Below are 26,178 nucleotides of genomic sequence, written 5' to 3'. Positions count from 1 at the left end.
ACAGGAGGCACAGCATTCATAGCAAGTAATAGTTGAAAGGAACAGAATGGAGAATATAATTGAGTTACGTGGTTTTTCCTTCTTTGTATGTTTCTTTGTGCATGCTTATATCACTTTTGTGTGTGTATATTGGTCGTTTGTCCCATCAGAAGACGGATTTCCTGTGAATGGAGACCATCTCTCCTTGCCTGATTAATTAATTAATTCAGCCAACATTTATTAAGCACCCATTGTATGAAATGTACTATGCTAGACTCTGGAGGATGAGCAAAGATAATAAAGCTCCTTGCCTTCAAGTTGCTTACAATCTAGTATAAAAAAGTCACCTATGCAGAAAATTGCAGAATCATGGAATGTCAGAGCTTTCAGGAAAGGGGGAAGAGAGTATTTGTTTTGTTTATTTTCAAATTAGTTTTTATTGATATCTTCTGTTTCTTTCATTATCATTGTTATTCCAAGTATCCCTCCTCACTCCCCATGCCAGAAAATCATTCTGTATAACAAGTAGTATTTTTTAAAGAGGAAAAATATGACCACAACTGATGAATACACTGAAAAAATCTGAAAATATGCACAATGTGTAACACCTGTGAGCTTCCCAGAGAAGTTTGTAGTAATGTAGTATCATCACTTCATGACGGGGTGGTCTGGGGCGTCTTCTCATATCTCTTCATTAGGATACTGCTATATCTGGATAGTTTTGTTATATCTGCTTTTCTTCTGGAGTGTCACTGCTCTTTCCATTTACATTCTTATAGATACTGTGAACACTGTTTTCTTGACTGTTTTTGCTTCTCTTTCCATCTGTCCATGTAGAGCTTTCCATGCTTCTGTGTATTTATTACACATCATTTCTTATAGCATAACTTTACATGCATGTGCCACAGTTGGCTTAGACATTCCCCGATTAATGGGTGTCTACTTTGTTTTTGACTCTTTGCTATCATAAAAAATGCTGCTATAGATACTTTGGTCTTTTGACACATGGGGATTTTATTCTTATTGATGACTTCCTTCTGGTATAAGCCCAGTAACAGAGCCTCTAGTTCAAAAGGTATGGATATTTTAGTCACTTTATTTGCATAATTCCAAATCCCTTTCCAAACCGTACCATTTCACAGTTCCCCAAACAATGCATTAGGGATCTATCCTTCCATAACCCTTCCCACATTGACTATTGCCATTCTGGGGTCATTTTTGCAAATTTACAGAGTGTGAGGTGAAACCTAAGGCTTTTGATTTGTTTTTCTCCTATTATTAGCTATTTGGAGCAAAGAATAAATATTATATAGCACCTACTGTGTGCCAGGCACTATGCTAAGCCCTTTGCAAGTATTATTTCACTTTCTTCTCACAATAACCCTATGAGGTAGGGGCAGTTATTGTCTCCCCATATTACAGTTGAAGAAATTGAGGCAAATAGAGGGTAAGTGACTTGCCCAGGGTCACACAGCTAGTAAATGTCTAGAGGCTGGATTGGAACTCTGGTCTTTTTGGTTCTAGGCCTAGCGCTCTATTCACATTACTACTAAGCTGCCTTTTAGAGGAGACTCAGAGACTGTTTAATCCAAGGGTTCTTAACCTGACGTCATGTAGCCCCAACAAGTTCACAGATACTATTCAGGGGATCTATGGACTTGAATAGGAAAAAAAACCACATTTTTATTTTTATTAATCTCTAACTGAAATTTAGCACTTCCTCTGATTATGATATAGGCAACAAAACATTATTCTAAGAAGGGGTTTGTAGACTTTTCCCATCCGCCAGAAAGGGTTAAGAGCCCCTGTCCTAGTTTAACATCCCCACTTTAGAGATCTTAAAATTGAATTCAGGATAGGTAAAATAGGTCATGCAGCCTGTCGATCAGTCAATCAATAAGCATTTTTATTAAACACTTCCTTTGGGCCAGGTACTGTGCTGAGTTGGATGGTACTAGAATTCAGCCCTCTCTTTCTCCTTTACAAATAATTTTAAACCCTCTTAGAATTTCATACAGGGAGCTTTTCTTATGTTGCTGCCTGGCCAAGAAATCTATATTATTTCTCCTTTCTCTCTTATTCCTTCTCCTATCACTTTTCTCAGTTTTCTTTCTGTCCCTCACTCTCCCCTATTTTCTGAGTATGAAATGATGTGGAAACAAGACATTTCTGTCTACATTTGAAGGCTAGACCTAACATCAGAATTATTGTTTGTTTGTTTTCTCCTTTACGTCAGTATTTGTCTGCATCCATCTAACATTGGAAGTCACCTTGGCCCTGATTCCATGTGGCACCCTGAGGAATGGAGGCAATAGCATCTAATACCCCTCTGGGCCATCCTTGGTCTCAGAATCCATCACTCAAAGACTTTCAAAGTGACATTGGGCCAGGAGGGGAAATTCTCCCCACTTTCAATATGTTTAGAAAAAAAAAAGACTCAACTCTACTGATTTTTTTGCTTCTTTGAAGTTTGCCTCTGATTTCAGCAGCTTTTTTGAATCACATAGCTTTTCTCCTGGTTGTCTCCGGTGTGGAACAAGATGTTTTTCTTGTTGCTTTAATGTGTGAGGATGTTAATGACAGCATCGGGCTCCCCATTCCTTTGGAGCTGCTATGTGGTAGGGTTCAGATGATGTGGTGATAAAACCATCCCATTTGGCTAATAGAAAACACTTTGTCTATTTAACTCAAAGAAAAGCTTCCTGCTCCTTTTCCTAAAATCATAGGTCCCTCTCATAGTTTTGGAATATAAACAACAGATTATTCTTATTATATGCTTTTTGACCCCAAACATTTAAACTCTTCATTGAACCATTATTACTATGTGGAATGTCAGCTCAGTGTGGGCCTGTCTCACAGTGACACAGTTTGGCATTGGCTTCCTAGGACAATACCTACCATAGTACCATAGGCATCAGGGCCTGTGATAAATGACATTAAACAATGAATGTCTCCTCCCCACTCACCCCTGCGCGCACAGTCCCTAAATTGCCAAGAGTATTTTAAAATGGAGATCAGAGGATGCTTGCATGAGCTAACATTTAGCCTGTACACAATCACTCTCAGGATTTTTCAGCATTCTTATTAGCAGCATGCTTCTGTCCTGAGTCCTACTGTCTTCATCGGTGAGTCCCTAGCCCAGGCCTCCATGAGGGACACAGCCATGCTCATTTCACTCCCAGCTCCACTCAGCCTCCAGACTTTTCCACCTGCATTGTCTTCTGTTAGCATGCAAACTCCTTGTGGGTGATGATTGTTGTTCAGTTGTGTCCCACTCTTAGTGACCTCACCTGGGGACTTCTTGACAAAGGTACTGGAGTGGTTTGCCATTTCCTTCTCCAGCTCATTTTACAGATGAGGAAACGGAAGCAAACAGGGTTAAGTGACTTGCCCAAGGCCACACAGCTAGTAAGTATCTGAGGCAAGATCTGAACTCCAGAAGATGAGCCTTCCTGATTCCAAGCCACTGGGCTGCCCCTCCCTTGTGGGCAGAAATATTTTATTTGCTTCTGTTTGTATCCCCATTGATTATCTGAGTGTCCAGCACATAACAAGTACATAATGAATGCCCCATCTCTTATTCTCTCCCTGTGCACATGCATACAGGATGAAGTGAAGATTTTAGCTTATATCCAAACAATTGAGCTGAAAGTCCTACCAGAGATTCAGTTCTCTAGTATTTCAAGTTCTGAGTTTGAGTCAATCATTTAACAAGCATTTATATTAAATAGCCACTCTGAGCCCAACAATGTGTTAGGGGCTGGGGATAGAAAGACAAAATAAAACAATCCCTGCATTCAAAGACCTTCCATCCTTACTGGACAAGCTACATTTACTCAAATAAGTAAACTCAACAATCGAATTGGAGGGAAGGTATAGCTGTTAGGAAAAAGATAAATATATAAGTAAATATGATACAATTAATAATAAAAATACACAAGGAAGATCTAGTTAGACTTATTTTGAAAGGGAGAGGACCCTTATTGTAAAGGGAATCCAAGATGGCTTCATGGAGGAGAGCTTACCTGACATGGACCTTGATACATAAGGCACATGTTTTTGTTCCTTGAAACAGCATCTAAATCAGGCTTACAGATAGGTGGGCCTTGTATCACTGGCTAGCTAAGTTTTGTGATTTGGGTTTGTTACTGATCCCACCCCAAAATGGGTAACTCTTACTTGTAATGGGGCCCATGTAACTGGAAGAAGGGAAGTCCCTGAGGTTCTTCCTGAGGAGAGAGGCACCTGGATTATGGGTCTCCTTACATGGGAAGAAGAGACAGTGAAATCTAGGTAGGTGAGACAAGAGGGGAGAAGGATTTTTTTTAATGGATATAAATTGACATGAGTGAGACATATCACTGAATTAAGGTCAAATAGGGACAAGGGTTGTTTGGAACAGCTCATCTCAGTGGTGAAGAAGCCTTGACATATTTCTCCCCTTGCATGGGTTTGAGATGGCCCACACTGCTTTGATGGAAATCTTCCTTTTAAACCTGGCAGCCAAGTTTATTCATATAAAGGCAGCTCAGTACAGCCCTGAGCTTTTTCCCTTTGCTTTTCTTTCCATTAGCTGGAGATAGGAGGTGGGTGAAACAAAACCTCTCACCAGAATAAGCAAGGCTCATCTGGTGCCGCATTAGGTGTGCAATTTATCTAAACGTGAATATAGCTGTATATGTATATATGTAATAGATTTCATAAATCACACACCAGGTCATGACTCAATTGACCAAATATGCATCTGGCTCTTCATTTTATTAAAAGATCTTTTTGTGGAGGAAAATGAAATGTTAACCAGTGAGCTTGCTATAAGGAGATTGGTCAGCATTTGCAGTGTGAATGATCTTTGGAAGTTTGCTGTGTAAGGAGATGTGTAGGTATCTATCACAATGCATGTTTTATAGCCCTAAGTGCTATTTGAAAGGGTCAGAAGGAAGCAGGCATGCAACTTCTCGGTAGGAGTGATGAAGTGGTATTGAAAGTCTTTCATTACATATTAATTTAGAGCATGAAATTCTGAGGTCCCAATTGTGCATATTTTATTTAATCTCTATCTCTCTTAAAGGAGGCAATGTGGCATAATGAATAAATGCTGCATCTTGAATTAGGATGACTTGGGTACCCATGACAGATACGTATTAGCTGTAGGATCATGTACAAGACACTTAACTTACTTATGCCTCAGTTTCTACAACTGTAAAATAGAGTTAATAGTAGTTACTTCAGAGTGTTGTTGTGAGAATTAAATAGGACAACATATGTAAAATGCCTCATACACCCTAAAACATTGTATAATTGTCAACTGTTATTATGTGACACACATATAATATTCCTATGCATTCACTCATTATGCATGACATTTAGAAATCGTATTTAGAAAAGTTTAGCCAGCAGCAAAGATGAGTTTTTCCTTTACATACATGTATATATATCCTATCCACAAAGGAACTCTGATTTTGTCAGTGTGGAGAAATTCTACTGCAAGAACTCCCTCCACATATGCAGATTGCAACCTATCTCTAACTTCAATTGCTCAATCAATCAACAAACATTTATTAAATGTCTTTTATATAACCATCACTGTGTGAGGTACCAGCGACATAAATACAGAAATGAAATAATCCTTCAAGGAGCTCATATTTTGGTGGAGGAGCTTATGTTCTATTAGACTTAGTAAATAGATCCTTGGGGGTTGTCTGAGTCTCAGGGAGGTTAAATGACTTGTTGATGGCTACATAGGTAGGAAGTGTCAAAGTTGAGATTTGAACCCAGGCCATATGACCTTACCACCCCTAAAAAGAAATCCCAATAATTGTACAGTCATAATGACCTAATCTTGTAATTAGGTACTTGCTTATGGAAGCTCTGTAGACAAGCACCAAATTATATACCCATCTGGGAGCTCTAGAATTTTCTTTATGAGTTTAGCACAAAATCCTGTTTTAGGTTAAATATAAAAGATCCGTGGTAAAAGCCCTACTTTGATTTTGTCTCTAAGTGTGTGTTTGAAATAAGGTTCTGTAAGTATATTTCTTCTTTGGGATTTACTACCTAATTATACTTTCTCACTTACAAGATACCTGAAGAGAATTTTTATAGTAGCAGATTCTGAAACCTCCAAATAGACTGTTTGTTTAACTGGGGAGACATATTTTGCTACTTGGGTTTACTAAAATGGAGATGTACTTTGGCTGGGCTGGAGGGGGTGGGAGTAAGGACCAAATCTATACATTGTAATTAGGATCTTTTTCATGGAGGTAAGGGAGGTAAGACTGTGGGGCTCCTGAAGAATGGGAAGGGTGAAGAAGAAGCGATGGGGAATCCAGCAGATTTGTAAATGCTTGCAGTCTGAACTGTGATATGAGGTTGGGGGGGGGGATGGTAGTTATTGATTTACTTGTGGGTGGAATTAGTTTTCCTTGTGACACGCCAGCTATCTAAGGGAAGTTTGGAGCATAATTTATATCTATCAGGCTAGTGTTGGGGCTGTCATCTGCCAGAGGGGTTCTGCTATCCACCGCTAAGGAACTGTGAACATTTGCAGATATTTCTAAGAACCAAGTCTGAGAAAATGATAGAAAACAAGGCTAAACTCATGCATCCCCCAAAATAAAATCCTGGGTTGTATTCTTTGGTCCTGGCCCCTTCAGACCCAATATTTTGATGCAAAATTTCTCTGCGTACCCCATGGTGTGGTGAGTTGGGTATTTGGTATCTTGATAGAGGATTTTGAACTATTAAGGACTGCAGCCCAGCTTCCCCATCCTTGGGGAACAGAGCCAAGCTCTCTTAGAAGTCAGTGGGAGCTCAGCCAGCCTGAAGCACGTTGTGCCTCAGAGACTGCAGTTCCAATGCAGGGAATGATGATGTAGAATTGAAAGGCAAAGTAAAGAGCCGAGTGACAAAGTTGGGTGACAGCTGCAGTTGAAAGTGAAATTCCAGATAAAGGAATACAGCACTTCACACAGACCCCTTGGTTATGCATACATTTTGCAGTGGGGATAGCTTTATTTGACTTTCTGTGTGGTTAGTTACATTTCTATCACAACCGTGAACAGGTAAAAATGGACTTCTGCTACAAAATCCGGGGAAAAAGTTTAAGACTTCCAGGTGGTTATATTGGGGGATATGGAGCTGAGATTGGTTATGGAATATCCTTTATGGAGAGCTTTCAAAATGAAATAGATTTTCATTTGTTATAGATGATCTGGAATACACATCTCTACAGCTAGGGCAGGGTGATCCAGGCTTTGCCCTAGGGTGTTAAATTAGAAGGCACCTTCAGCCATTGGATTCTTTCAGCAATGCAAAGCTAGAGTGTAGCAACAAGAATAATTAAAATTAAAAGCTACCAGATGGCCAACTGAGTTGAGCTCCTCCCCAGCCCTGTCAGCCTTCTCTCCAGAAGGGATTCTGCTTCCCTCCTCAGTATGGTATGCCATCCCCTACTCCCAGCTGAGGGAGTGCTTTGTTCCACTTACCTGAGGTGAGATTTGTGGTACTCACCCTAGGCACAAACATTCCTGCTCTGACAATGCAATCCTGCCTTAAGGTCTGTGGGTGAACTGTTTGATCTCTTGGTTTCCTCTGCATATCCATGTGCTTGTTTATTCACTTAATAAACATCTGTTAAGCACATCCCACGTATAATGAATGCACTCTACTAGGGGGGTATTTGGGGAGATACAAAGGTGGGCAAGGCATAGTCCCCATCTTTGAGGGGCGTCTGGTCTGAGATGGAAAGAAAAGATCTATCTTTTCCTCTCTGAATCTTGTCCTTCTGTAGGGCCATTTTTTAGTCCCATTTCTTTTAGAGTTAAGTCAGTTCAAGTTAATAAGCATTTGCTTTTGTTGATGCTATTTAGTTGTGACCAACTCTTCATGACCTGATTTGGGGTTTTCTTGGCCATAATAATAGAGTGGTTTGCCATTTCCTTCTCCAGCTCATTTGTCATTTGAGAGAAGCAGGGTTAAGTGACTTGCCCAGAACCACACAACTAATAAGGGTCCGAGGCAAGATTTGAAGAATCTGAGAGATTCTTCAAGATTCAAAGGAATCTTGAAGACTCAGGAAGATGAGTTGTAGCTGCAGGTATTCAGTATTTATTGTGTGCCAGACCCTGGCAGAGAGGTAGTACAAATATGGGCAAAAACCCCAGTCCTTGCCCTGGAGATGGAGTGAACATTGTGATGGGGGAAGACAACAGATAAAAAGGAGAGAGAAAGTTGGAAGGGAAGGATAAGGTATCCACATGGGGGACCTGGTGGTGAAGTCTGAAGAGTCGGGAGCAGAGGCTAGAGAAAAGTATAGGATGGCTGACTTGGCCACTTCTACAAAATAGAGATTCTTTCTAGGAGGAACTTACCAATAGGAAGAGGGGGTGTGGGGTAGAAGGTTCTTTCAGGGTGAGAAAGCTGCTGAGGAGGCATGATGGCAAAGCCCAGAGAGTCAGGAGTGGAAGAAGACCAATCATAAGGAAGTTAAAGAAGGATGTGCATTAGAGTGATTAGAATTCCTCTGGTGACATGGGGACTATCCTTATGGACATCAGTTATTATGGCTGTTTCTGTCTATCTGTCCCCTCTCCCTCTGGGGAACCAGACTGAATTGACCACTCATTTGGGACTTAAAGTGTATTGGCTTTATTTATTGTATACAATGTAGTTGTCACCTTATTTGAATTCACACTGCTGCATTATTTCCATTGGGTTGGAGCCAATTACCATATTTTACATGATTATAACTTCAAATAATGTGAATTTGACTACTTGCAGGATTCATTATTCCCACTAATTGTATTATGTTTTGTGTTCCAAATTAGATTTTAAGCCTATTGAAGGCAGTAAACCTGCTTTGTACTTCTTTGTATTTACCCAGCATGCGTAGAACATAGTATATAAACAGTAAATCATCACATGGTTTGTGTATCTATATTGTATATGTGTGTCCTGCCTCAAACACTTACAGTCTGTAGGATACTGGATTAGTCATTTAGACTCTCTCACTCTCAGTTTCCTAATCTGCAAAATGAGGATAATAAAAGCACCTACCTTCCAGGGTTGTGAGGATAAAATGAGATAGCATACATAAAGTACTTTACTAATAATAAAGTCCTATACAGATGGCTGTTATTATAGACTAACAATGTGATTTCATTGGTATAGTGAACATTTGATGAGAAGACTGCCTCTACCAATGTAGATCAGAACCTGTTCTGAAACTGATAGTACTAGAGAATCAACTAGAAGCACTGTGAGGTTAAGTGACTTGCCCAGGGTCACACAACCAGTATGTGTCAGAGGCAAATCTTGAACTCAGATCTTTTTTACTTCATTCCTAACTTTCTTTCTACTGTGCCACACTGCCCTTCATGAGACCTGTTATTATTATTTTTTTCTGTTCCTTTTTCACAGCAGTGGATTTCTTTGTTAGAATTGCCTCCTATAAATTGTGATGTCTTATGTCAGTCCTGTATAATTGTTGGCCTCTTCATCATAGCAAGATTGTATGTATACACACCATCCCCTCTGAAGTTGCCTCATGAGAGAGGAGTTGACATTTTGCCAATCAGTCAAAAGGCCTGCAGTTACTATTTTCTGCACCTGGCATTGTTAAAGCAGTTCCAGACAAAAATCATAGCTGCCCTAAAGAGGAATAAGTGTCTCTGGGCAGGTTGTTTGACATTTCTGCACGTGGGTGCCTCCTCATCTCTGCCTTTGGAAACCCTTTTTTCCCTTCAAGGCCCAACAAAGGCACTGCTTCCTCCATGAAGACTCTCCTCATCCTTTCTCTGGAAAAGTGCTGCTTTCCAGCCCCCCAATTTTCCTAGAACACTTTGTTTAGACCTCCCCTCTCCTCCTTTGTCCCCATTACACTCTATCTCATACATATACTTGCTTATGTATTCTATGCTTGTAGATCACCATCTCTGATAGGGCTAGAGCACTGGCATTTTTGGCTTTCTAGCTTAGACTTGAGTACTCTCAGATTCAGAATGAATCTTGGTAGAATTAAGGTTTTAGGAAATTAAGAATATTGGGTCATTTGGATAGTAGCAGATATAAGAAGGCAATGTGCATAGTGAAAAGAGCATGGCTTCTCGATCATTTTTTTGTGCCTTGGATTCCTTTGTTGGTCTGGTGGAATCAATGAAAGAACCTCTTCTCAGAATCACATTCTGGGAGGCATATGATAAAATCCATGTATTTTTACTGACTGTCACCCTTGCCTGGAATGCTCTCTCCTAGCTTCTCTTGCTTCCTTCAAGTCTCTGCTGAATTCCACCTTTAGTAAAAAGGCTTTCCTGGTCTCTCTTAATGCTAGTGTCTTCCTCTGTGTGATGACCTTCAACATTTTGCGTATATATCTTGTTTATATGTAATTGTTTGCATGATGTCTCCTCCATTAGATTGTAAGCTCCTTGAAGGCAGGGGCTGTCTTTTGCCTTCCATTGTATCTCCAATTCTTGGCATATTGCCTGACACACAGTAAGTGATAAATAAATGCTTATTGACTTGACTTGACTAAATAAGATTACAAAGGAAACCAATAATGCCAAAATACACTCAGCAAAATTATAAAGTCCTCAAAAGTGAGGGGAAAAAAGTTTACAGACCTCAGGTTTTAAACCTCTGTTCTTGAGTCAGAGGACCTAGGTTCAAATCCTACCTGTGATACTTTAATCTTTGTGACTGTGGACCAATCACTTAATATCCCTGAACCTCATTTCCCTCACCTATAAAATGGAGGCGGGGAGAACTATATGGTTTCTCATGTCCCTTAGATCTATGATCATATGATTCTGCCCCTCTCCCATTTCTTTCTCTCTCTCTCTGTCTCTCTCTCACACTCACACACACACACACGTGTTTTCACATGTTTTAGTGGTTTCTGACTCACTGCTAGTTTCTTTCTTGGGACAACAAAGAGAAGGAGAAATGGAGTGAAAGGGTTATTTGTACTCAAAGTGCACCCAATACCAACTCCAATAGGCTATTACACTGAGCACATCTCAACAGGGCTGTGGATTCAGGTGTTAGTGCCAGATTAAAAAGGCCCTCTTGGATAAAGACAGAACCCTGAGTCTCTGTGCTATACATTTTTCTCTGTGCAGCTACTAAAAAAAATATCATAAAGTGTCTGCCTATTAAATATAAAGAGCAGGTGTATCCTTGTTGGTTCTTAAGTGGCTAGTCTGAATTACAATTTGGACTTGTCATCTGGCTGCAGATCTCCTGGTCTTTTGTCTGGCACTGAATGCCTGAGGCACAGGATTGAAGCTGGATTTACAGATCTCTCTTATTCATTAGTGCTGCCTATGAAGATTTATTCAAGGCACTGCAATATTTATTTTTCAAAACTCTTTTTTTTGTTTGACAATCAAGTAACAATTTAAAAATTCTGCTTCTTTGAGGCTGCACGAACAAATGTGATTTTTACAACTCCAATTATGAAGGAGAAAAATTATTTCATTTCTGAACAGAGGAACCATAAGGTTCTTGTAAATTGTGGTTAAAGGGAAGACAAATTACTTTCTTAGAAGCAGACCACATTATTAATGGCTTCCTCAGCTGAAAACTTGCTGACTCCCTATACTGCCAGCCTCTGCCTAGTTAAGTCTCTGGTTTCGATAATCTGGGCAACAAATGACTTTCAGATTGATAAAGCACTTTTCCTACTAGGAGCCTATCATATAGCTCCTGAAACTTCAGTGAGTTTTGAACAGCACATGCCCACATCTCAAGTCTCTCCACTCACCTAGCCAGCACCTTTCTCCTCTGCACTTATAGCTTCATCTAGAACTATTTCATGGCCTCAGAGAATTTTGTAATGGAAGGGGACTTTAAAGATTATTAATCCCAACCATTAATCCCAATCTCCATTTTAGAAATGGAGAAATCAAATCTCAGGGAAGTGAATTGACTTGCCCAATAAAGCACATTCAGAAAGCAAAGGTTCCCAGATCACTCTTTTCCCTTGAATTAATACCTCCCTGGAGTCCTTGGTATTTTAGCTAAAGCTCTGATAGACCCATTCTCCACTGTTGCCTTGGGGATCCTTTTGGCCCCAGATCATAGGAGAACTGTATTTAAAAGTAACTCCTCACAGCTAACTACATATAGCTCTTTTCTAGGAAATAAGACATATTTATTTTTCCCTAGGATGCTTAAGTTTGGAAGAGGAATGTAGGATCATAGATTGAAAGCACAAATAGATCTTGGGGGATCATCTACTCCAATCTACTTATTGACTTGATAAGGAAACTGAGTCACAGAGAAGCTCAGTAATTCTGAATGTCACCTAGGTAGTGAGTGGCAGAGTCAAGATTCAAATCCAAACACACATCCAACAGTTTTTCTACCATGCAATTGGAATAATCAGATAGATTCTGTGTAACTTTGAGCTGATCCTATTTACAGTTAATTTTGTCCTGTAACTGCCTAAGTCATGGTTTTTTGTCTCTGAAGTTAGTTCAGAAATTTAGTTGGCCTATAATGAGTTTAGAATGAGCAGTTCTCCTACTAATCACTGTTCTATTTTTGCTTCAATGAAATCTCTTATCCTTGAGGGAAGGATCAGGGTGGATACCAAGGAATCGGATTTAGTGTCTTTACACCACCAAGCTATCTGTCAAGGACGTCTGGTTTATCATCCAAAGAAATCTGGCCCTCTATCTCTAACCTGGCAGACGGACTCAACCAATGACCATTTCTTGGTCCCAGGAGGAGAGGAGGGGGTTGTTACTAGCCCTCTCATCCCAATTGTCAAGCAATTTTATTATCCCCCTGCCTCAGCTCTGTAACCAGTCATATTGATTGTGCCATTCATGGTGTCAAGTTCTTATAACCAATCATAACTTGTTCCCTACATACAAAGTCCTCTTCTTTTTTCTGTACAAAACCTATAAAAGATAATTTTCTTCCTCTTTCAGGGTCTTAGCTTTGCTGAGGAAGCTGAGAGCCTATTTATTGGTAATTTCCTGCTTTACTAATAAATTGATCATGCTTGGAACTTTGTGCCTCAATTTACCTTACTTTTAACTTACACCATATTCTAAGACTGGCTGTTGACTTCACCCTGTGATGTGTAGTTAATCTGTGGCAATTCCCTTTCATCCCTTATCTGTGTTTATTTAGGTCTTCTTGGATGCCGAGAATCATAATTGAAGGAAACTCAAAGCCAAAGAAAGTAATCTGACTTGTAATTAGAATAGAAACCTAATGATAAAGCAGTATTCCTTGAATTAGATGAGTAATACAGACTTTCAGGTCACCTATCAATCAATACTTATTAAGGGTCTATCATATGCTGTCCTATAGCTATAGAGACAGAAATGAGGCAGTTTTTTTTAAAAATTTCATAAATGGGGTCATATACATAACATCATTTATGACCATAAATTTAGAGGTGGAAGGAACATTAGTGATCATCAAATCCAATGTCCTCATTTTATAGATAAAGAAACTGAGATTGGGGCGGCCAGGTAGCACAGTGAGTAAGAGCACCAGCCCCAGAGTCGGGATGAACTGGGATCAAATCCGGGCTCAGATACTTAGTACCACACCCAGAAATAACTGGCTGTGTAACCTTGAGCAAGTTACTTAACCCCAGTTGCTTTAAAAAAAAAGAAACTGAGATCTACATAGGTTAAATGACTTGCTCAGGGTTACACAGCTAGTAAATGTTCGAGTCAGGGTCTGAATCCAAGTTTCTTTGACTCCGAGTCCACTCCCCTATCCATAATATCATGAAGCATCTTTTGCTTGCTTTGAATTGCAGGCCTGCCATGTGTTTCTTTCATGTTTGAGGTTTGTTACTTCCATGGAAAGTGTATTAGTGAGAATTTATGTTGTTCTAAATGGGAGGGAACTCCAGGGTCAAGAATCCCATGCCTTCAAAGTTCTCAACCACAGCAAGAGCATCATCCTTTCTTGTTTCTTCCAGGAATGTTTGTTTATAAACTCTAATGATTCTCATTGCTCATTTAAATATAAACAACTGACCCAAGAAACTATTTTCCTTTATAGAGTGCCGGGATATTCTGCTGCCAGTCATCACCAAGGAACTGAGGGAGTTGTTAGAGCCCAAAGATGACCAGCTATACCAGGTCCAAGAGAAAAAATACTGTGTTGAATTACTCAACAGCATCCTAGAAGTTCTCAGCTGTCAGGACCCTGTGAGTACTCATGGTGATAGAAATTGTCCAAACCCAGAGTAGGACCAAGTTGATTAAGTTGTAAAATATTGATGCTGACGAATCGCATTAGATTTCTAAATATAAAAGTCAATGGCCTACTCAACCAGTCTTTTGCTTTCCCAGTGCCTACCCTTCCAACTGTGAAGGATGGCAAGGGTAATGGAGGTGAAGAAGATGCATTTGTTCCTATTACTCTTGTCTGATGTTCTTCCTCAGGTTGTGCTTACATTGAATGGGCATCCCAAATAACAATTTGGAGGCATAAGCAATCATTAGAGACTTCTCAAAGGAAGTCACCATTAGTGTCTCTTTGAAGTTCATTTCAGTTGTTTTTAAATCACAGTATCCACAGTGACATAGCCAGAAAGTCTCTTATGTGCTTTTCTTCTGTTTAATACCTGGGGTATTTTCTTTCTAGTACTGCCTTCTTCTACAAAATCTTACCTGATGTGGCCAGCTGCTATTACCACCTCAACCCTCCTCCCAAAAAAACAAAACAAAATACAACCTAGCTTGTATTAAGTATGTACTTACATATATTCACATTGTCTTTTATAATAGAACATGAGCTCTTTGAGGACAAGAACTGTGAAATTTTTGACTTAGTCTCTCTAGCACTGAGCACAGTTCCTGGTCCATAATAGAAACTTAAAAAATTTTTTTTCTCTTTTTTTTGGAGAGGGGAAGGTAGGGCAATTGGGGTTAAGTGATTTGCCCAAGGTCACATGGCTAGTTTTATGTTGAGTGTCTGAAGCTTGAACTCAAGTCCTCCTGACTCCACGGCTGGTGCTCTGTTCACTGCACCACGTAGCTGCCCCCATAATAGGAACTTAATAAATGTTTTATGATCAATAATGATGATGATGATATTGTATCTAGCATTTTTGTAGCGTCTACTGTGTGTCAGGCATTGTGCTAAGCACTTTACAAACATGGTCTCATTTGATCCACACAACAACCCTGGGAAGTAAATACCACTTTTATCCTCATTTTACAGTTGACGTAATTGAGATTTAAGTCATTGTGCAAGAATGGCAGCATAATGGACACAGCACTGCATTTAGAATCAGGAGACTTGAGGTAAATTCTGCCTCAGGAGCTCACTGACTGTGTGACTCGGGGCAATCACTTATTCAAGAGTCTCCATTTCTTCATCTGCAAAATGGGGGCAATATACTCAAATTATTCTGGAGAGTTGTGAGGAAAGTGCTTTGCAAAGCTTAAAATGCAACACCAATATGAGTCATTGTTTCTTCCAGCATTCTCAGAAGGAGGCCATCTGATACCTTTTTGTGACTGTCTCTATTAGGGAGCTCCAATTAGTCATCATATCCTTTGTTTTTTCTGTCATAAAATGTTTCATTTCTTTCTCTTCCTTTCAATTCATACTATTAGCACTCCTTTCCTCCTGAAACTATTTTTACTCATTTTGTATATATTTTATATTGATGTATTTTTATATTATGTAGTGAGTCCCGCCCCCCTTGCCTCATTATTAGAATGGATTTTTGAAATTTGTGTCTCCAATACCTAACACAGTACCGAGTATTTAATAAGTGCTTGTTGAATTGATTTTAATTTCTACTGCCTTGTTACATGCCCCTGTTTTCTTATTCTTGTTCATTGTAAGAGCCTATCCATTGCATGAAGAGCACCACATTTTTTTTTTAATGCAGGTGACTATATCTTAAATAGCAAATGACTGAATTCTGATGTGTGCATTCCAGGCATAGGAGGTGGCTTGTGCAAATGTATGGTGTTTAAAGCTCTTTATAACCTGCTGAACTATAGAGTTTATGAAAGGTGGTAATGTCTTATTAATATACAAAATGACATGTAAAATAGGTTGGTGCTGGATTACAGGGGACCCTAAACATAAAGCTGAGGGTTTTTTGTATTATATTAGTAGTAATCCTTTTTTTGGGAGGGGGGTGATGTCTTTTGATTTGTGTATAAATTGGATTTAAGTGAGGCAGAGTTGCATGAAGTCATTGGACTTGCTCTCTCCTCCAGAGTCATCACAGTTCAGTGGCAGAACAGAATTAAGATGATTGGTGATGGCTCAAGATGCATTGGATGACCTTGGTATCTTCAATGTCCAACCAAGCTCTAAGCACTCTACTGTGCCTGCCTCAGCTGCTCTCATGGCCGTTGGAACAGGTTGTCCTCATTCACCCATTCCACCAGTGGAAGTCTTCACATGTTTGGGGTAGACACCCCCCTAACTCACCAATGAGTTGGAGATCTCTTGGTTACCCTCAACTTACTTTAGTCCATCTGCCAAAATGATTTCCTGGGGTGTGGCCCCTGCACCCGCTACAGCTTCTTGGAGCCGCAGGTGAGAGTTAGGTGGAACAGGTGGCCACTGAAGGTAGAAAGCAGCCCTCACACCAGAGGTACTAGTCTTCACTGAGTACCATCTTAGTAGTAATAAGTAACCATTGAAGGTTTTCTTTTTTTTTTTTTAGCAAGGGAGAAACATAGTAATATACATATTGACATGAGGATTCTGAGCAATCTATAATCTTTTGGGCACTTTGATTTCTTAATCTTGAACCCTATTTTCCAGTGTATTTTTCATTATCTTTCCCTATCCTACCTTCTCATTTAATCCATCAATCAGTTAACAGTGTTTTATGAAGACTGCACTAGGCACAAAGGACTCAGACACAAAAGTGGACAAATCCTTGCCCTCAAGGGCCTTAGATTATAATGGGGTGGGGGGAGAAGTAACAGTAACAATATACACATATGTAAACTTAGGTAAAATATGTGTAAGATAGATACTAGGTAACCTTGGATAGGAAGGCGCCAGTGTCTAGGGGGTGGTGATGGTGGAGAATCAGGAAAAGCCCCATGTAGGAGATCCTGCTTCTGCTGCCTCTTGAAGGGAACCAGGGATTAATTCCAAAAGACAGGTGAGGAGGGGAAGCATGGCAGGCAGGAAGTACAGCCAATATAAGGGCAAAGAGAGAGGACATGAGTGTTTTGGGTAAGGAGCTGCAAGTAGACCAATATGACTAGATCAGAGTGTATGGAAGAGGGAACAATGTGTAAGAAGCCTGAAAAAACAGGATGAGGTGCAGGTTGTAAAGAGCTTTAAATACCAGAGAAGTCACCAAATATCAGCATCTGTGGTGACTTCACCTGAAGCACCTCTCAGGCTCCATCTTTGACTGCCTCTACTTCATCTTCTATAGACTGGCATTGGTGTGCAAACTGTAATTATATTCCTGGTAAGTTTGTTTCCTCATGCTTGTCACAGACTTACTCACATTCACAGTTTTACAATTTGGTTCCGGGTCTATTGTGAGTCCCGCTTTCTCCTCAGGCTCTTTCTTTTTATATGTGTATATCACTGGGGGCTTAGAACTGCCATTCAGCCATAGGACCTATTAAGGTTCATCATCACCATTTTCAGTGTTAAAATTGTTTTGTGGGAAAGCACCCAGAGCACTCCGACTCACTTGGTGGGTGTGCAGGTTGGCGGTCTCTGACTTTGTATAATGTGCTAAATTCCTTTTTGAAAAATTCTTTTCCCCTATTTAGTAGTATTTTATTTTTCTAATGATGTGTAAAGATAGTTTTCAGCATTCACTTTTATAAGATTTGGAGTTCCAATTGTTTTTCTCCTTCTCTTGCCTCCTGCCTCTCTTCCTTCCCCCCTCCCAAGATAGCAAGCAGTCTGATATAGGTTATACATGCACAATCATATAAAATATATTTCCATGTTGTAAAGAAAAATCGGAACAAAAGGGAAAAACAACAAGACAGGAAAAAAACCCAGAAAATATTACATTTCGAGCTGCCTTCAGACTCCATAGTTCTTTCTCTGGATGTGGATAGCATTTTCTATCAACATACTAATTTCTTGATCTGAAATCCACAAATCAAGGCTCACATTAGGGGTGAACACTATCCTTCAGGCAAAGAGATGCTACAAAACTGCCTGAAATCTGCGCCTGACATTCCTTAAACTCCCTAGGGGACCAGTCTCCCACAAACTCTCCATAGTCCCTCCACTTCCACAGGTAGGCCACTCTCTTATCACATGCTCTTTCTCATCACAGATTCAGGCTAATGTTCGCTCTCTCCACAATAGTGTTCTCTAGTCGCCTTCCATCCCCCATACTGTGTCCTTCTCTCTCCAAGGGTAAGTTTAGTTATGTTTACTCTAATCTTTCTTTTAGAGTCCAGGGTATGTGGGGTGGAGGTGGTGACCAACACAGTGGAGAGCTGTGAGCCCTCTTCAGCTGGTGTGGGTCCACATGCCTCCTCTTCAGTGTTTATCAAATGGATAATTTGAACTCTTCAAGGCCAAATGGCCATGCATACTGTGAAATTGTATTCCTTTTCCTTTTGGGGTCAACTCTTCCAATTCCTTAGTTTGCCTTTTGAAGGAGAATTTATGAGTTGTCGACCATTTAGCTCCAACTTCTTGTCTTCTGGCTTCATTTATGTCAAAAGAATGTGTGTGTTGATGTACTTCCTTCCCTCCAGTGGTGTATCCACTTGTCAGTCATTGGATGTCACATTTAATGCACCAACAACTAAATTAATGCCTACATAAAATACACTTAAAAACTATTTCAAAAATTCACCCTGGATTCCTTCTTTGCCACTCCACCATAGCCACTAGAATATTACCATATCCTAAGAAGCAGTGAAGGCAAAAGAATACTTAAATCCAACTCACTTGCAAGTCATGGCATCACTTTCCTGATGCCATGTTCCTCTTCAGGAATGAAGGACAGACAATAACACAGCCACAACAAACAGAAGGGGTTTCCAAAGAACTGAGGGCCATTTAATAATTTTTTTCCTGTTTCATCAGTCTTCAGGCCCAAATAATTCACCACCCAGTAGCCAGATTGCCACTAATCAGCCTCTCTGTGCTTACTCTGGACTGATTCTCAGACTTTAGGCCCAATCAGTCCCAGGCCGGTATGGAAAATTCTTTCAAATTGTTAGAATGGTTAGAGCTGGGGCTTCCCTGATATAGCCCTCAAGGAACCAGAGTCACTTATAATGGTAATAATAATAGCCAGCATTTATACATCCCTTTAGGGGTTGAAAAGTGCTTTATAAATATTATTTCACTGATTACCTTCATGTAGTAAGGGGGGTATCAGAATGGGACTTTTGACACATTAATCTTTCTAAAACACTTTAAAAAACATTCTACTTCCCTGCTCAAAAACCATCAAAGGCTACTTTATGTCTGTATGATTAAGTCTGAATTACATAGACCGCCATTCCAGGGCTTCCAGAATCACCAGTATGTTTTCACTGCTCCCTGTGCCTGAGTTCACCATAATAATCGTGTATTCTGGTATTGTAATGTATCCCGATCATCTCCTGCCCACTCTCCCAGGGTGAATAATTGTGTTTGCCACGTGAGTAGGATCCCACTTGGCTCTAGAGGCTGGTTATTATCCATTTAATTATTTGTGTATGTTTTGATGAGCTTGACATCTGTCCCACATTGGAAGATGTAGGTCCATCTCCTTCTTGAAAGAATTCCACCCTTCACCCTCAACCCCCCACCCACAACCAGAGAATACCTTTTGGCTGACACCAATTCACTACGCTATACTATGGCAAAGAGGTGTAACGAAAAATGTTCTGGTTTGAAGTTAGAGTACCTGTGTTTGAATCTTCACTCTGCCACCTACTACCTGTGTGACCTTAATAAAGAAGTCCCCTCACTCTCTGGAGTTCAGTTTCTTTATCTATAAAATGCAGAGGTTAGACTAGATGACTTCTAAAATCCCTTCTAACTCTAAATATATAGTCAATTAAGGTCATTGAACTAGTCCTGAATTTATCCAATTGTGTAGTCAACAAGAATATCTAAGAGAGAGAACGTTTGATTTATAAGCAACCTCAGAGATCACTTAGTATTCCCTCTCCTTCTACGTACATCCTGATGATTCTTTTCTTGCCTTGGCTCTTGGTCATTGTGAGGGATACAAGAGAAACGTGCATCTGGATGTATTCTTCAAGATGGCCCTCTGTGCGCACAGTTCTGTAGCCTGGCTTAGCCTTCCATTAACAAATAGTGATCAATTGCCACCTCTGTGCCAGGCACTGTACTAGGTTCTGGGGGTAGAAATACAAAAGTGAGGCAGCTCCTATCCTCAAGGAGGTTATATTCTTCTGAAAATATAACCTGTTCACAAATAAGTAAATGAAGGATAGAGAAAACATCAATACAGAGTGATTTGATTGGGGAATCAGGAGCCCCTTGAAGAGAGCTAGACATTACAAGAGGTGGGAGTGAAGAGGGAAGAACATTTGAATAGACCTCCTTTCCACAACTTGAATGGTTTCCAACCCAAATCTGGGTGAGATATGGGAAGAACTCTCTGTCAATAAGGGGAGGAAGCAAAGGTTACCATAAAAGGTGGTTTTCAAAGAACCAGAGGCTCTTGGGCATGGAAGGGATCTAGAGAGGTGATCTGGATGCTTTCTGATTGACTGCAACAACCTCCTTTACTCCTCTACTATGTACCCTGGGTTATTATATAAGTGAGCATTCAGCGTATCCCACGTAGAGGTGCCCTAACTACTTTCTTAATGCATTTTTTTTTCTGTAACCTATGATTTCATTTATATGAAGAACTTTCTAGTGAGGGAACATATATTATATGTTATATCAATATCTATCGCATTCAAGTTTGAGTCAGGAATGTACTGACAAATATTTAACTACTGGCTCCTTAGAAAAGAAAACGCAGTTATAGTTATGACACACTTAAGTTTAATCTACATTACTAACATCTCCATCATTTTAAGTATAATCAATATCAGAATAAATCAAGCCCTGATTTTCATTGTTGGTGTTGCTGTTCAGTCATATTTCAGTTGTATCCAACTCTTCATGACGCCATTTGAGGTTTTCTTGGCAAAGATACTGGAGTGGTTTGCCATTTCTTTCTCTAGCTTATTTTATAGTTGAGGAAACTGAGGCAAACAGGGTAAGTGACTTTTTCAGGGTCATGCAGCTAGTAAGTATCAGAGGCCAGATTTCAACTCAGGAGTATGAATCTTCTTCACACCAGCCCTGGTACTCTATCTACCATGTCACCTAGCTGTCCTGTTTTTAATTTTTTCTTTTTTTAGCATTTGCCAATTTTTAGGATATAAATGCTCACACTGAAAATTTAACAATTGACTTTGAAGCTGATTAGGTAAGATCAAAGTTCCTAATAATTAGAGCTATTCTGAAGTGAAATGGGCTGGCTTAGGAGCTAATAAATTCCTCATCACTAGTGGTCTTCTAGCAAAGACTGGGTTATCACTTCTCAAGTATGTTATAGAGGGGATTATTATACACATGTGACTTGGACTAGCTGGACTTTGAAGTTCCTTCTGATTCTGAGATGCTGTGATTCTAAAAGATAGTGCCTTTTAAATTGTACCATGATCTTCATGAACCCATGCAGGCTCCTAGTGATCACTGCTTCCCTTTTCTATGTGGTCTGTTGTGTTGTCACCAAGTTGTAGTTAAAAGAAGGAGCTCAAATTAATTACTTGGATTAAATGAATGTTTTAAAAGTGCAATCAGGCTATGTGAAAACATCTGCAGGTCAAAAGCCAACCTCTCAGATGTGATGGTTAAGCTCCTTTGGCATGTGCTTCTCATGTTTAGAGATCTGAAGTCAACAAATTATAGAATCCTAAAGAATAAAACCAGGGATTTTGCTTTGAATTAAATGTGTGTTTGGTCTCCCTTCGACTGTAACAACATGACCATTTGATATCTAACCTGGGGAGGAAGCATCCTTCTCCAGGCACGTGATATATTCTTCCACTAGTGCTCATAGCCAGGGATAGAGCAAATTTGTTACAATTACAGTGCGGGTTGCCAAATCCCAGCACGGTGTGAATTGTGAGTGCTGCAGGGGCAGGAAATGATGCCCCTCCCTAGGAGATTGTCATTGTTTGACATAATTACAGCCCAGTCCTCTAGACCTGGCATGATGCAGTTGTATCTTCCTGTTATTACTTTATTCATTGTAACCCTGGGTGGCATATGACTCAGGGGGAGATGTTCTTAGCTGGGTTGTCAGGCCTTTTTAAATGATAATGTTAAACTCCCTCTCCCTGCTAGCCAGAGTTGCACTTAGCATATGAAAAGGACATACTCAGGTGAAAGATAAAAGATTCCACTTTCTGCCTCTATTACCTCCTTTTTCTCCCCCTCACCAAGCAAGTTTCTTTCCTTGTCAACTCCAGTTACTTTGAAAAGTCGCTTCCCGCTGGCTTTGTTCCTTGCTTGGCCTACTGTTGGGTAACTCATAAAATTTAATTCTGCACCAGACCCAGAGGGATTTGTGTGTTTTTTTTTCCTTTTAAAACAGGGTTTTCATTTTTATGTTTCATTTTTCTAGGAGAAAGAAGAGTCATCATTTGTACCCTATTTAGAAATTATAAAATACTTTCCTTTGGATCAAGATGACCTCTCACACTCAACTGGAAACATTAGGGAATTGTGTCTATGATGTGGAGAAGGATGAATGCTGAGTCAGCCTGGGATATCCCAGCTTTTACTGAATCTCTCCTTGACTAAAGAGTTCCTCCTCCCCTTCTTCCAACGGTGGCCCCTCTCCACGGTGGATCTTTTTGTTTGTTTGTTTCTTTGATGATGATTGATATTTGTCTCCCCAGAGTGGATGGAATGCTGGTAGGGAGCAGAAGGGGAAAAAAATATACAACTTGGTTTCAATCATTGGAGTTACTAGGGAATGGTGCTCAGTGATGCTGGGAGAATTTCATGGTGACATTATGATACCCTCCCATAGTATCCCTCTTCCCTGGCTGCCAGTCTTGCTATGTGGAACACTACCTGGTCTTAACTTTCCCAGATAATGATCCAGTCTGTGAACATGTCCCTATCTCTTATCAAAACATCATTCTCATGTCCCATCTTCTATCAAATAGCTAATTAAGATTATAGGGTTTAGAATTGGAAAGGACCATAGAGATTACATCTTATTGCCTCCCTCCACCACGATTTTATAGATGAAGAAACAGTCTCAGAGAAGAAAACTGCATAGCGCAGGTCATATGGTAATAAATAGCAGAACTGGAATTTGACTGCAGATACAGAATGCTCTCTCCATTATTCCATATTATATTGTATTGTGGTATCGATAACTGAAAATGTTTCTTAAAACTGGATGTTTTCATCTAAGGGACTGACTTTCTAATGGTGAAATTAGAGGTATTATGGCAGGACTGAGCTGGGGGTATATTTTTTAGGTGAGGGTGGACTTGGAATCCTTTGAAATATGTCCAATTAATCTGAAGAATAGTTCTGTGTCTCATGAGGCCAAAAGAAAACTTGGTTTTCGAAAATGAACTGTCTGAAAAGTAGCTGTTAGCTCTTTTTGTTTTACACACACACACACACACACACACACACACACATAGTGTGTATGCATATGTACATACATCCACACATATACAATATCCTCTTTCTCATCTTCTCATCTCCCCCTCCCACAATGAGGAAACAAGAAAGCCCATAATCGTATTGTGTGGGATAAAAGAGTTCAGAGTCTGAATCTGAGATCAGAAAAGGTCTTTATTCTTTCTCATGAGAAAGTACCCTCTGCCCCTGTCGCTCAAATATCTTCTGCCAGGGGAGAGAGCAACGGGCAGAAGCAAGCCCATGGTAATATAACCTTCTAATGCAGAAACCCAACCCCCCAGCTGGCCTTCACTCTCATCTGTAGGGAGGCCGGCCCACAACCTAAGCTCAGGAATCTGTCTTGGAGACAAAGGACGCGGACACATGTGGGTGTCCAATGCAAGGCCAGGATGGCAGTTTTATCCTTATTTGGCATATCTTGTGCTGAAGGGGCCTAGAGAGGGTCTCCATTGCTCTAAGTCCCAGATTCCTGAAAGGTCAGGTGACCTCTAAACTTAGGCCTAGTAGATGCTGAAGCCACTCTAGATTTGATTTTTTAGAACAGGGAAACTTCACTGCAAATTATCCCTCACAATATATAGTCAATGAAAACACATTTCTGCATTGGCTGTGTCTTTCTCATTCTGCATTCTGAGTCCTTCTATCGGGAGTTGGGTAACATGTTTCATCATTAGTCTCCTGGAATCCAAGTTGGATATTCTACTTTTAAAAAATCAGCACGATAGTATCCCGACATATTTATATACCATGACTTTTTCATCCATTCCCCAATTTATGGGCACCTCCTCAGAGTCTCATTCTTTGCCACATCAAAAAGAGCTATAAATATTTCTGTACATCTTTGGAATTTGTTTTGCTTGGAACTAATCCCTTCCTTAATTTACCCTTTGTATATGTCCCCCTCCCTCTCCCCTCTTACTTCAATGTTGAGTGAAATGAGTTTCTGTACCCAATTCTGTGTGGGTCTTCCTTCTTTTTACTAGTTCAGATGACAATGAGATACAAGTGGTAGTGGTTTCTTCCACTTTCTCTTCCTTGTTTGCATAGATATTTACTAGTGCACCCTAATTATTGAGACAGTTTTCCCTATCACTCCTTTCTCTTCCTCCTTCCCCGAGAATCTTCCTCTTCCCCTCTCTTTCCATTCTTGCCTTAAAATCAAGACATAACAAGACCGCTTCTAGGCCTTGTCTGATTAGAATCCCTCTATGAACCTTAATGATGATAGGGATCAGAAGGAAGAAATCTATCATTTCCCCACATTTGAATGTAAGCAATTTATCCTTGTGTAACAACACAAGATTTGTAGGGGAGCAGACTATCCTGCTGACTACACCGATTATGAGCTCATGAGATTTGTAGGGGGCCAGACGATCCTGCCGGCTAGGCCAGTTGTAAGGAGGCTGACCTGTTCTTCCCTCCTGTGCCAATTGTGGGGATGCAGATGCTTGTAGAGAATACTGAGATATTGAAGAAAGAGGGGCCCATGCCAACTTGGCAGAAAATAGATTTTATTAGGATTAATTGAGTTGTTTAAGGGCATTTACTCAACTAGACCTAGTCCTTGGCAAACAGTAGAATGGATTCTTGCACCATTGTAGGTCAGGCCAGGCACTTATATAGAAGCAAAACAAAGAAGGCATATTGCTTGCCATAGCCCAGGGTCATGTGCAAGTGTTGGAGCAAGCTGAAACTTCTTTTCTCTGTTTATATCTGTTCAAGGTAGTTTACATTCTCTGTGGAGATTAGCAGTTGAGTTCCCAGAATCTGGCTATTATCATATACCTTGTTTAGTCCTTTATCATTGTTTATTCATGTTTACCTTTTTATGTTTCTCTTAATTCCTGTGTTTGAACTTCAAAGCTCTGCAGCACTGGGCTTTACATCAGGAATACTTGGAAGTCCTCTATTTCCATAAAGATCCATTCCCCCTTAGCACCATCCCACCACAACATTATACTGAGGTTTTCTGGGTAAGTTATTCTTGGCAATAAACCTGTATCCTTTTCCTTCTGTCATATAGTATTCTAAAATCTTCACTGCTTTGTAGTAGTGACTTCTAAATTGTGTGTGATTCTGACTGTGGCTCCTCAGTACTTGAATTCCTTCCTTTTGGCTACTTGCAATAATTTTTCTTTGACCTTGAAGCTCTGGATTTTGGCTATAATGTTACCGAGAATTTTCATTTTGGGGTTTCTTTCAGGAGGTGACCAGTGAATTTCTTCTATTTCTATTTTGCCTTGGTTCTAAGAGATCCAGGTAGTTTTCTTTTAAGATTTTTTGAAATATGATGTCTAGTCTCTTTTTTGGGTAACATCATTCAGATGGTCAAGTGATTCTTAATTTTTTTTCTCCTTGGTCTGTTTTCTAGGTCAATTGTTTTTGCTCTGAGGTAATTCATATTTTTAGCCCTGTAAGATAGCTTGGAAAGCTATGACAGAATTGTAGGCTCCCATTTGGTCAGGCCCTTCCTTGGCTATTCCACCATGGGCTAGGCTAGGCATAAGGGGAAATAAGACCTTGCTTTGAGTCTGAGGTCTAAGCCATACCTCTACTGTG

At 40.0% G+C, this 26,178-nt stretch overlaps 1 protein-coding gene across 1 annotated transcript in view; it reads left to right on the top strand.

Annotated features, from left to right (window-relative positions):
• Positions 1 to 26,178, top strand: part of DOCK2 (dedicator of cytokinesis 2) — a 500,381-nt gene that overhangs the window by 175,703 nt on the left and 298,500 nt on the right. The window contains exon 26 of the mRNA XM_069102392.1: positions 14,011 to 14,159. Within this exon, the coding sequence (XP_068958493.1) occupies positions 14,011 to 14,159 (149 nt within the window). The remainder of the gene's footprint in view (positions 1 to 14,010; positions 14,160 to 26,178) is intronic.

This window comes from Petaurus breviceps, unplaced genomic scaffold (assembly GCF_028583685.1).
Source record: "Petaurus breviceps papuanus isolate PSGF00001 unplaced genomic scaffold, PetGlider_PUasm1.0 551, whole genome shotgun sequence".
In the NCBI taxonomy this organism is placed as follows: Eukaryota; Metazoa; Chordata; class Mammalia; order Diprotodontia; family Petauridae; genus Petaurus; species Petaurus breviceps.
This window is presented reverse-complemented; position numbering and strand designations above follow the sequence as displayed.